Source organism: Euprymna scolopes, chromosome 19 (assembly GCF_053919585.1).
Source record: "Euprymna scolopes isolate OS-2025 chromosome 19, ASM5391958v1, whole genome shotgun sequence".
NCBI classification, from domain to species: Eukaryota; Metazoa; Mollusca; class Cephalopoda; order Sepiida; family Sepiolidae; genus Euprymna; species Euprymna scolopes.
The window spans coordinates 101,408,680-101,420,989 of record NC_136500.1 but is presented as its reverse complement, the minus strand read 5'-3'; the positions used below and the strand labels follow the sequence as shown (position 1 = coordinate 101,420,989).

Below are 12,310 nucleotides of genomic sequence, written 5' to 3'. Positions count from 1 at the left end.
TTGTAGGATTCTGGAATTCTCGCGGGTTTTTTAAAATCTCAGTTGACAACATTGCATCATTAAAAACAAAACACAAAATGAATGCCGACGCTCAAAGTGTATACACATTTTGACTCCTCCCTTTACTTAAAAATGCACCAAAAACCAGGAAATTAACCAATTTTAATGAAAATTGCAGTATTTTTCAAATAATGATCGCAGAATATAATGAACTAATTATTTTTACTTAACTCTTAGTGAAAATGTTTTATTTTGTTTAAACAAAAAATACCTTTACTAAAGTTATGGTTTTCAGTAGTAAATAAAAAACGCAAGAATTTATTTTTGCTTTTTTTAAAGCATTGTAATTTGTAACAATAAAAAATAATTTTTACAGTAACATTACGAAAAAAGCCCCTAAAGTCCGTATTAATGAATTCGATATAACTCGAAGAAAAATGAATTCTCGCATACTATTCAGGAAATTAAAGATTCAATTAGATTCCTATTTCAGTCACTTAAATTATTTAGGGTGAAATGAGTTTAGGAATTTATAGCCAAACCTAAATATTTTTTTTTTGGTAAATATCCAGATACGCTACTACAGAACACCGACCACTCTAATTTGTTTGGGGGGGGGATGTGATTTATATTTTTCATGTTTTTATTCAATGTAACCTATTGAAAATCCCTATTTTTTAAATTATATATATATATATATATATATATATATATATATATATATATATATATTGTACTTTAACCTTACAATTGAAAGGTTTGTATTACTGTACACATAGATTCGAAAAAGTTGTCAAAAAACAAATATATAACAAATAAATGGTATCAAAAGCAAGATAAGTTACTTTTCTACCAAACTGGATATATTTTTCGTGTTTTTATTCAATGTAACATGTTTATTCAGCTCGAAAAACATACAGTGTTTACCGATGTATTGGAAAATTCAAGATGGCGTCTGATTCTCTCTTTAACACGGTAAGTTTGGGAAAAGGTGTTATAAATAAAAACCCAGATAAAATACTTTTAAAAACTCGCTCAATATATGTTACCGTGACATAGGTTGACATATATTCGGCGGTTTTTAATAGTATTTTGTATAGTTTTTTATTTATAACACCTTTTTCCAAACTTACCGTGTTAAAGAGAGAATCAGACGCCATCTTGAATTTTCCAATACATCGGTAAACACTGTATGTTTTTCGAGCTGAATAAATATGTTACATTGAATAAAAACACGAAAAATATATCCAGTTTGGTAGAAAAGTAACTTATCTTATAAGACTTTAATAACATTTATTTGTTATATATTTGTTTTTTGACAACTTTTTCGAATCTATGTGTACAGTAATACAAACCCGTTTTTTTTTGTCCGCGCTATTTTTTAAATAGTATTTCCAGGTTTAATTACAATGTTTTTTATTCAATTGTAAGGTTAAAATACACCCTCCCCTCCCCATGTTAAGAATGGCTTTTTAAATATTAACATTATTATTACAACACGGACCACTCTCTGCATGAGTACTGTACTTTCACCTAACAATTTAATAAACAAAACATGGTACTTATGCAGAGAAGGTACCGTGCTGAAATAACGCTATTAAGAAAGCCATTCTTAACATGGGAAAGGGAGAGTGTTCTGTAACTATTTTATATTTTCATCTAACAATTTAATAAACAAAAGATAGTACTTATGCAGAGAAGGTACCGTGCTGAAATAATACCGAAAGTCCCCATGTTAAGAAAGCTATTCTTAACATGGGGAGGGAGTTTTGCATCTATTCTATACTTTCACCTAACAATTTAATAAACAAAAATAGATAGTACGTATGCATAGAAAATACCGTGCTGAAATAATGTTATTTAGAAAGACATTCTTAACATGGGGATGGTATTTTGTAACTATTCTGTCCTTTCAACTAACAATTTAATAACAAAACATGGCACTTATGCAGAGAAGCTACCCCGCTGAAATAATGACGTTATTATTTAGAAAGCCATTCTTAACATGGGGATAGGGGTGTTTTGTAACTATTCTGGACTTTTACCTAACAATTTATTAAACAAAAGTTAAACTTAAAGCAGACAAGGAACAGTACTGAATCATTAACATTATTTAGAAAGTCATTCTTAACATGGGGAGGGAGGATGTTTTCTAACTATTCTGTACTTTCGGTGCTGATGCAGAGAGTGATCTGCGCTATTTTTTTAAATCACATTTCCACGTTTAATTAAAGTTTTATCATTAAGATCGCAAATTATAAAAATATATTTAATAAAATAAAAATATTTTTCATAACTGCGGGACTATTCGCCATTTCCGGTAGAAATTAGCCTTTCACGTGCACAACACGTGGACGACTTTCGAATTACAACAGTTAACTTTCTAATTAATAGATGGGTAAAAAAAAAAATCCCTATTTTTTAAATTATATATATTAAAAAACAAATATATAACAAATAAATGGTATCAAAAGCAAGATAAGTTACTTTTCTACCAAACTGGATATATTTTTCGTGTTTTTATTCAATGTAACATATTTATTCAGCTCGAAAAACATACAGTGTTTACCGATGTATTGGAAAATTCAAGATGGCGTCTGATTCTCTCTTTAACACGGTAAGTTTGGGAAAAAGGTGTTATAAATAAAAACCCAGATAAAATACTTTTAAAAACTCGCTCAATATATGTTACCGTGACATAGGTTGACATATATTCGGCGGTTTTTAATAGTATTTTGTATAGTTTTTTATTTATAACACCTTTTCCCAAACTTACCGTGTTAAAGAGAGAATCAGACGCCATCTTGAATTTTCCAATACATCGGTAAACACTGTATGTTTTTCGAGCTGAATAAATATGTTACATTGAATAAAAACACGAAAAATATATCCAGTTTGGTAGAAAAGTAACTTATCTTGCCTTTGATAACATTTATTTGTTATATATTTGTTTTTTGACAACTTTTTCGAATCTATGTGTACAGTAATACAAACTCACTATTTTCTCCCGGATTTTTGATAAAATTTCCATGTGTGCGTCTCACGTTTGGATATAACAAAAAAAGTTTTTGTAGATTTCGGTGTGCTGAAAACGAATCTGCAAACTGTTTCCGTCGCAAAATATAGTTTTTATGATATGAAGAAATAACTTTTTCGAAAAGTAGGCGATTACTTTTCCATGTAAATTTAACTTAAAATAAGCACCCACTTTCTAGCCAGCTGAGAGTGGGTGGGACTTTTCCCATGTTTATTGGCTAAACAGCTTTCGCTTATGCTCGCGCGTAACATAAACGAAGGCTACGGCTGTGAAATGGAAAATAGTCCCAGAGTTCAGGGGTTATTACCATGCAAAAGAAATCAAACAAAAACCTTTTTAGCCAAGAAACACACAGAAAAATGCCCCTCTCTCAGGTGGTCAGAAAGTGGGTGCTCATTCTAAGTTAAATTTACATTGAAAAGTGATCACCCACTTTTGGAAAAAGTAATTTCTTCATATCATGAAAACTTTCTTTTTGCGACGGAAACGGTTTGCAGATTCGTTTTTAGTACCCCGAAATCTACAATAAAATATTTCATTATATACGAACATGAGACGGGCCTTAAAGTAAAATAATACTGGATTTTTGGAGCAAATTTGTCATTTAGTTGTACAAATATCCTCAAACCAGGTAATCACTAAAAGGGACTCTTAAAAGTCGTCACCTGTATTGAGCAAAAGTTTAAAACCACTGATTATATGTCAGCCTACGTCACAGTAACATATATTGAGTGAGTTCCTAACAGTATTTTGTATAGTTTTTTAGTTTAAACTCATTTTCCCAAAATATCCCCAAACTTAATGTGTCTGATACAGTCTGCCGCCATTTGCATTTTTCAAATATACCGATAAACACTGCATGTTTCTGAACCGATTAAACATTATACATTACATAAAAACACTACAATCTTATCCAGTTAGGTAGAACATTTACTTTTCTTGCCTTTGATAACATTTACTTGTTATATATTTATTTTTTGACAACTTCTTTGTATCTGTGTTTAGTAATACAAACCCTTTTCATTTAATGTAACGTTTAGTCGTCTCGAAAAACTGTTTATCGGTGTATTTGAAAGATACAAATGGTGGCGGACACTGTGGATTACGTTAAGTTTGAAAAAGTGCGTTAAAACTAAAAAACTATACAAAATACTGTTACAAACCCACCGATTATATCAGCCTATGTCATGGTAACATATATTCGGTGGGTTTTTGACACTGTATTGTATAGTTTTTAGTTTTCAACTTACTTTCCCAAACTTAACTTAATCAACAGAGTCTGCAACCATTTCTGTTTTTCGAGCCGATTAAACATTTTACATTACATTAAAACACTAAACAATTATCCAGTTAGGTAGAAATATAACTTACCTTACCTTTCATTTATTTGTTTTTGACAACTTTTTCGAATCTGTGTATAGTAACCCTCCCCCCATCATTCAAATATCAATTACTAACTCACATTTTTGTATACAGAAAAAAAACAAAACATTTAGCGTTTCAACATTTTTGCTACGTTCAGCTTTATCCACTGATTGTTGGTCGAGCCCAAGCCATGATTGACGGTAATCCCAAGGATCAGGATCCATTTCCATTTCTGCAAGAGTAACATTTTTTTTCATTTTCGCTTTTTTTTTTACTTTTTGGAGTGGATTGCTGTACTAAGAATATAAGAAACATGCATTTTCTCTTTTTATTAGAATTTTCCATTACACCAAACTGAGCCACAGCAACGCGTGGCAGGGTACAGCTAGTATATATATATATATATATATATATATATATATATATATGATCTATGTATTTGTATAGCCGCAAGGATTATCTATTATGATTGTCATATACTTTCATTTACCCCATCATAAAATTTACAATTGTTCTATAGAACGTTTCTCAAGATTTTTTCACTTAATTCTGTTAGGAAGCTAAGTATGCCTTCCTCTACCTTGCACGTAGGTTGCTTTTATTCCCTTTACTGCTGGTGCATTCGTTTGTACTGAAGAAATCTCATAGTCTTCAACAGCGCTTTGGTGACATTCCGACCGCTGATTAATTCGCGGATACATACTATTTTCTGTTACCAGAGATTTGTTGACTTCAAATTGAGAAACGCGCGTAAAAGCTTTTATAAAGCTCTTTCTGAAGTTGTCACTCAAGAAGTTGTATAACAATGGATTCATCATGCTATTTGCAAATGTCAGTATGGTGCAAGCATTAAACAATAAAACCTCCCATAATTCAAGACGTCGGCGCTCTCTTAAAATAAGTGTAACTTGAAAAACCCAGTAAGGCAGCCAAAACATCATATAGACCCCAACAACTGTTAAAACCATCCTTGTAACTTTACGGTGGGACTTTTTTTTCTCTTTCGATTTTTTGAGTGGACCAACTGATTTCAATCGTATGATAACCATGGAGTAGAAAAAAGATATCAGTGGCACTGGTATCGTGTATGAAAGAAAAAAGCAGTACCAGACAAATACTTTATTGCCTTCTATTAGTTTGTTGCTTGGCCATGATATCGTACAAGTTTCACCCTTTCTTCCAGGACTGTGCACTGTTTTTGAATATAAAAATGTTGGCATCATAATCAATATGGATAACACCCAAATGATAATACAGAGAATGAAGGAATATTTTGGAGTTCGAAGTGTAACCGATTGGATAGGGTGGCACACAGCCATGTATCGGTCAGCGCTCATCACCGTAAGCGTAAATATACCAGTGAAATAGTTTATTGAGACAAGAATCATGTAGAGTTTACACATACCGTAACCAAAGGTCCAGTGTCCTAAAATGGTTGTAATTATCAAAAATGGCATGCTTAATAAAAATAGAACATCTGCCACGGCTAGATTAACAATGTACATGTTGGTAACAGTTTTCATTTTGGAGAACATAGTCACAACGTAAATAACCAAACAATTTCCTATCATCCCGATGACAAAAACTATAGCATAAAAAATGACCAAAACAATCGGAAGAATATGTAACAGCAAGCCTCTATTTCTTCGGAAGTGTGAAGTACCATTCAAAAAACTGTTCGCTGTATCATTTGTAATAGATTCACTGACATTCTTGAAGAATTCATTCCATGGTGTAAGTGTTGAGATCTTGATCTCTTCAAGAATTATTGACTTGTTAGTTATTAGTGCCATGGCGTTTGTGTACATAAATCGTAATGTTATACACTAACAAGGATAGAAAAGAATATCCTTTTCTCTGTCATTTATGGTGTATCAGTTGCTTCAATAATTGCTTATGTACAAGGCTCCACCATCAATCGAATTGTTTCAATGTAGCCGTAATAAAGATCAAAATATTAAAAAACGATTTCTCAAGAGTTATAATAGTCGCTGCCACTATTCGTTGTCATCGTTGATGCCAGTAATTATTATTGCTCTAGGGTCTTTTTACGTCTTCTGAAATCTGCAATAAATAAAAAACAAAATATTAAAAGTAATAGACAAGTCATAATAGTAATAAAATCATACACTTTACAAAACAAATGGCATTATGTTTTGGTCTTTTCCCATAAAAGTTGACATTTTGACATTTGGAAATACATATAAACTCTAAACGAGATTACGTTTTAAGCATTTAGTTGATAATAAATTATCACAATGCCAAGATTACGTTGAATAATAGATTTCATGATGTTTCGGAATTTGCACAAATTTAATAAAGCCATCATCTTAGAAACTGCATCAGAACAAAAATGACTTGGAAAATATATTATTACTGATGTTTTTCTGACCATCTTCATCAATATGGCATCCATCTTCATCCATATGGCTAAGCTATCTTCTTCACTGAAAAAATTTATGAAAAGCCAAATGGAGGAAATGTTATCGTGCATGCAAACCAGAAGTGTGTTTTATATGTTAGTAACGATCAAATATGAATATCTCGAAGTCTCCAATGTGCATTTGTGCCAGACATTCCAATAGAAACTCCATTTGAGAAACACAGTTTAAAGAGAGAAGGAGGAAAGAAGGAAAAAAAGCAAGATTAAAAAAAGCGAGAAGGAAAAGCGGGAAAGGAAATAAATAGAGGAAAACGTGGGTAGGCTAAGGAAAATCTCTGATGAGGTGATGAAAATATTTTACAGCCATCGATAAACGAAATGGATTTAATAGAATTGAATGATACGGTGCACATTCCTCATTTATTTTTTTCAATTCTTTTCAACTTTTTTCAACTTTTTTTCACTGTTTTTTCAATTTTTTTCCAATTTTTTTTCATTTTTTTTCAATTTTTTTCAATGGATTATTATCGATTGGACACTAAACTACCAAATTATCCAAAAAACAAAAAAAAACGAACAAACAAACAAAAAAGAAAACAAAAGAAAAAATGCAAAACATTCAAGATTTTAGGAGGTTCTCAATTTCTAATACAACATTCTACTAAATCGATCCCATATGTTGAAATAACTCAACGAGAACACGAAACTGAATTATTGCTCGTACAAATTCTGGAAAAAAGTCAAAGCTGTCTGAAAGTGATCGTAGAGCTCTTGTCAGGACTGTGAAATAAGAACACAAAACCATGGCGGCCAAAATTACAACAGAGCTTAACAATCATCTGGATAGTCCTATTTCGACAATAACTGTTCTTCAAGATTTCGTGGGAGTGCTGTCATCAGAAAACAACTTATAATTATTTTCCATTATTTTATCCAACCCCTATGTCAGCCCTTTTAAGAAACTCATTTCTTATCGTTGAACACTTTCAGTTGAATTAAAGTCGGTCAATTTAGCTCTTATGCACAGATCATCGTATAATGATTAGATTACTCTGACAGACGTTAAAAAGCATTTAAAAAATAAATGTTTAAATTTCAACAATATTTCTCGTTGTTAACAGTAGCCGAATGGATTAGGTGCTTGCTAATGAAGCCAGAAATGGCTTTTGTTATCGGTTGCGAATCTATCGACTGGTGTCGATTCCTGAAAGAATGAAACACTAGTCTCTGTAGGTATTTAATAATTATTATAGTATATATATATATATATATATATATATATATATATATATATATATATATATATATATATATACAGGATGGAATGATAAAAGTGTCAACCAAAAGAAAAAAAAACTAAAACTTTATTTTAAAACTTTTATTGAAAAAATCAATTCCGGTAACTCGATTTTGTTGTAGAACTGACATCTATTCAATGTAGCCGCCTTCATACTCTATACGGGCCCAGAACTGGGAGCATGTGGAACTTTTCCACAAGCACCGGTGAAAGCTTGGCAAATACTCGGCGGATGGCTGCGATCAGGCTGGCTTTGGTGTTGTGGGAGGTGATGTTCTCGATGTATGACTAAACGAAGTAGTCAATCAGGTTCACGTTTGAAGGGGGCAGTGAGAGAAGAGTGCAAAATTGTTACATTCCTTCTGAAGCCAAGCCTGCGGTGTCTTTGGACTTGTTGGCTGGCATCAAGTCCTGTTGCCACAACCAGATTTTGTCAGCAGCCACCTGCTTGCACCAGAGTATCACCACACACTTCAGTACATCCAGGTATACTTTGGTGTTGACTTTGAAGCCGACTTGGAAGATGTAAGATGGCATGATGTGGCTCTCACTTGAAAGCACACCAAAAACCATAACCATTGTCAAAAACTTTGTTTTCATCACCGTGGACACGTCCCTGTAATTCATGGCAATCCAGCGATGCATTTTGAGAGTGCTGGAAATGGTTCTGTTCTTGGAGATATGATTTGTACAGTGACGCATCTTCGATCTCGCTTGTTGAACATTATGTTACTTTCAAACATGATAGAAGGCTTTTTTTTTTACATGGTAGTCACCACTCATCAAGACCCGGAAGCCACTCGGGGATAAGGGTTATTGCATGTACAATGGGACAATATGGTAGTAATCGTTAGTAATGGAGATTTGATAAAGTGTTTTTCTTAAGGAGGCGGTTTATCAGGAATTTGTTTATGTTGGACTTGAAGACATCCAAGTTGTAGTCAGGTGGGAAACAGGCAAATGGAAGAAAGTTCCACAGGCATGCACTTCTAAGAAAGAAGCTTTGTTCATGGAATGTATGTTTTGATTTAGGCACAGATAAAGAATGGGGAAAATTATTGACAGTGGTTTCAGCTAGATGGGTGTTTTTCGTGAAAGATTGGCGAGGGGGGGACCAGAAATTGGAGCTCAGACGAGCACTGGCCATGGAAATAACGATAAAACAAAGACAGGTTCGCAACGTCTCTTCTGTGGGAGAGAAGTTGAAGGGAAGAGAAAAGAGCACCCCCCACTAAGCCACAAAGTCTATTTTGTACTCTGTCAAGGCAGGATAGGCTGTTTTTAGCAGCTCCTGCCCAGATGTGGCAGCAGTACTCCATCTCTTGGACGTACTTGGCTTTTATATAGATAGAGAATTGCATTTGCAGTGAGATATCTTCTGGAGCGGTAAAAGGATCCCACCATTTTCCCAGCAACTTTGGCAATAGACTTGATGTACGTGTTCCATTTCAGATCAGGAGTAAAGGTCAATCTCAGAAGCTTGTCAAAACATGGAGCCTCCCCAAGACGAGAACCGTCCATTTCAATTGATGCCAGATGGGGATCAGAGCATTGATGATGTAAAAATAGGAGCTTGGTTTTAGATGCATTAAAAGTAACCAGCCACCTCTTCCCCCACTGTACCATGCACTCAAGATCAGAGGAGAGAGAATCAGAGAGAACTTTGTCATTTACGATGTGTTGCCATAGATGGTAGTGTCATCAGCATAGATGTCAATGCATGATTTAAATATGTGTTTTGGGAGATCATTGATGTAGATCAGGAAGAGAATTGGGCCCAGGATGGACTCCTGAGGGACTCCAGCATTAATACTGTGGGTTTCTGATTTCTGCCCATCAACCACTACTCTTATGAGTCTATCAGAGAGAAATGATTTAATAATTGAGAAACATTTCTAGTTACACTGTAGCTGGAAATCTTGTGAAGCAGGCCTTTATGCCATATCTTATCGAAGGCCTTTGATATGTCAAGAGCAATTGCCCTAGAAAGGAAGCCTTTGTCGAGAGATTAACTAATCCTATGAGATAGCACATCTGCTGTAGATCTAGCAGAACAGAAACCATATTGTGTGTCACTAAGAACGTTATTTCTGCTGAGGTGATTGACTACTTCTTTATTTAATACTAGCAAAGATACCCGTGCTTCGCACGGAGCTTTGTTGCGCACTCGGGTACCAAAATCTGTGGGCACCTTTCCAGTAAGTTGATGTTGTAAGAGCAACGATTGCATAAGGTGATTAACATTTTAACTACCTCTTGTAGTGACTGAAATTCAATCAGGAACTTCACAAAACATTTTCATCAAAAAGGAAGGTTACTTGATGTTACATAGTAAATTTTTCATTGAAGTAATTTTCAACTCTTGCTTAAATTTTATCTTGCACATTCAATACTAAAAACTTACCACAATCAGATCATGTCAGTTTTTCCTCATATCCATTTCTCGAACTTTTCACTGAAGAGCCTCAGGGTAAACTACATTTCTGCTGCTTTGATTTGGAGCCAGAATGTAGAGTTTTTCTGAACTTCCTGTCCGGCTGATGGAGACGTAGAACATACCGTGACTGAAGCAGTCTGATGTCAAGTCTACGCCAATGGTGTTAAATGTCTGACCTTGACTTTTGTTTATGCTCATTGCAAAACACACCTTCACAGGAAATTGGAGTCTCCGGAATTTAAATGGAAGTTCTGAGTCCGATGGAACTAAGGGGATCCTTGGTAGTAGAACGGTTTCGCCTTTGTAGGGACCACAGGAAATGGTGGCCTCAAGTACATTGGTGTGCAATCTGGTGATAACACATCTGGTTCCGTTTGTTGTTTTTGGCGGTTCCAAGGATCGAAGAATCATGATTGGCGATCCAATTTTGAGATTTAAAATGTGTGGAGGCATTCCAGATATCTCCAAAGAGTTTAAAAACTCCACAGGGTAGTGAACAGCTTCATATTCATTAGTAGCCGAATCAACTGACTTGTATTGCTTTGTGTCTCCTGGAAATTCATCCATTATTGAATTGTTCAAATGATTCACATTGCTGTTTAATGGCGAAATAATAGCCCTCTCAGCAAGCCAATCCGGTGATTTTCCATTGTTTTGCAGGTCTGGGTACAATTTGTCTTTCAGTTGCTTCTGATTACCGACACATTTACCAAGCGCAGTTGGAATCTTAATTGTGTCAGGTGAAGAAGTGATAGGAAACTGACCATTACCGATTTGGAGAAGCAATTTTGAGAAGTCTGCTGCAGCTGTGTTATCAGAGATATAGGCTCTCATATTAGTAGTCAGTCTCTTCACTATAACGTGCCTCCAGAGATAGGATTGTTTCAAACTTGCATTGACAATGTTAGCCCTTGTGCCATTTTTAACCACTGGGAGGATTTGACGGAAATCACCGCAAAATAAGGTTGGAATGCCACCCATGGGATTCTTGTTTCCTGTGATGTCTTGCAGTGTTCGGTCAATTGCTTCATAAGCACTCTTGTGCGTCATTGGGGCTTCGTCTACAATGATTGCAGAGGTGTCTCTAATTACATTTGCCAAGGCTGAGTTACCAGTAATTTTGCAAACTGGCTGATCCATTCGATGAGTATCCAAGGGTACTTTAAAAGTGCTGTGAAGAGTGCGGTCACCTTGTAGTAGAGTAGCAGCAATGCCACTGAATGCTGTTGCAAGCACAATCTTTCTCATGGATCTAATCTTTGCAAGGATCAAATTGATTACAAAAGTCTTGCCCGCACCACCTGGAGCATCAAGAAACATCATGTTTTTGTTCATTTCACCTTGTGCTTCCAACATTGCCATGAATGAATTGTAAACTTCTCTTTGAGAATCGGTCAGTTTTTCTTGCATATTTTCTGCTTGTAGGGAAAGTTCTTCAAGATTATAAGTAACTTCACGTTGATACTCTCTCGCGAGTCTTTCATCTCTCCCTTGCGTTGGTGCAGGTAATCCATAGCTTGCCAATGGTTGACCGCACATAAGGAGAACTTTTTCTTCAATTAGACAAAGAGTTTTATTGTAGATGTCCTCATTAAAATCTGCTTCTGGATTGTTAACTTCTTGCCTGTATCTGTGAAGAATGTCTTCTGATATTACATCACGAAAAGCCATCCAGATCTCAAGAGGATTTCTTGGCTCACAGGCTGTTAAAATTATCACAAATAAGCTTCGCAAATTTGAAGGTGATTGAGTGGCACTTGCCTCTCCTATTGCTTGATGCAAGTGATGGTC

General features: G+C 34.8%; 1 protein-coding gene across 1 annotated transcript in view; it reads right to left on the bottom strand.

Annotated features, from left to right (window-relative positions):
• Window positions 1–4,270: 4,270 nt before the first annotated feature.
• LOC145239857 (somatostatin receptor type 2-like) overlaps window positions 4,271–12,310 on the bottom strand; it is a 166,007-nt gene continuing 157,967 nt past the window's right edge. The window contains exon 2 of the mRNA XM_080103418.1: window positions 4,271–6,466. Within this exon, the coding sequence (XP_079959544.1) occupies window positions 4,963–6,210 (1,248 nt within the window). The 5' untranslated portion in view covers window positions 6,211–6,466 and the 3' untranslated portion in view covers window positions 4,271–4,962. The remainder of the gene's footprint in view (window positions 6,467–12,310) is intronic.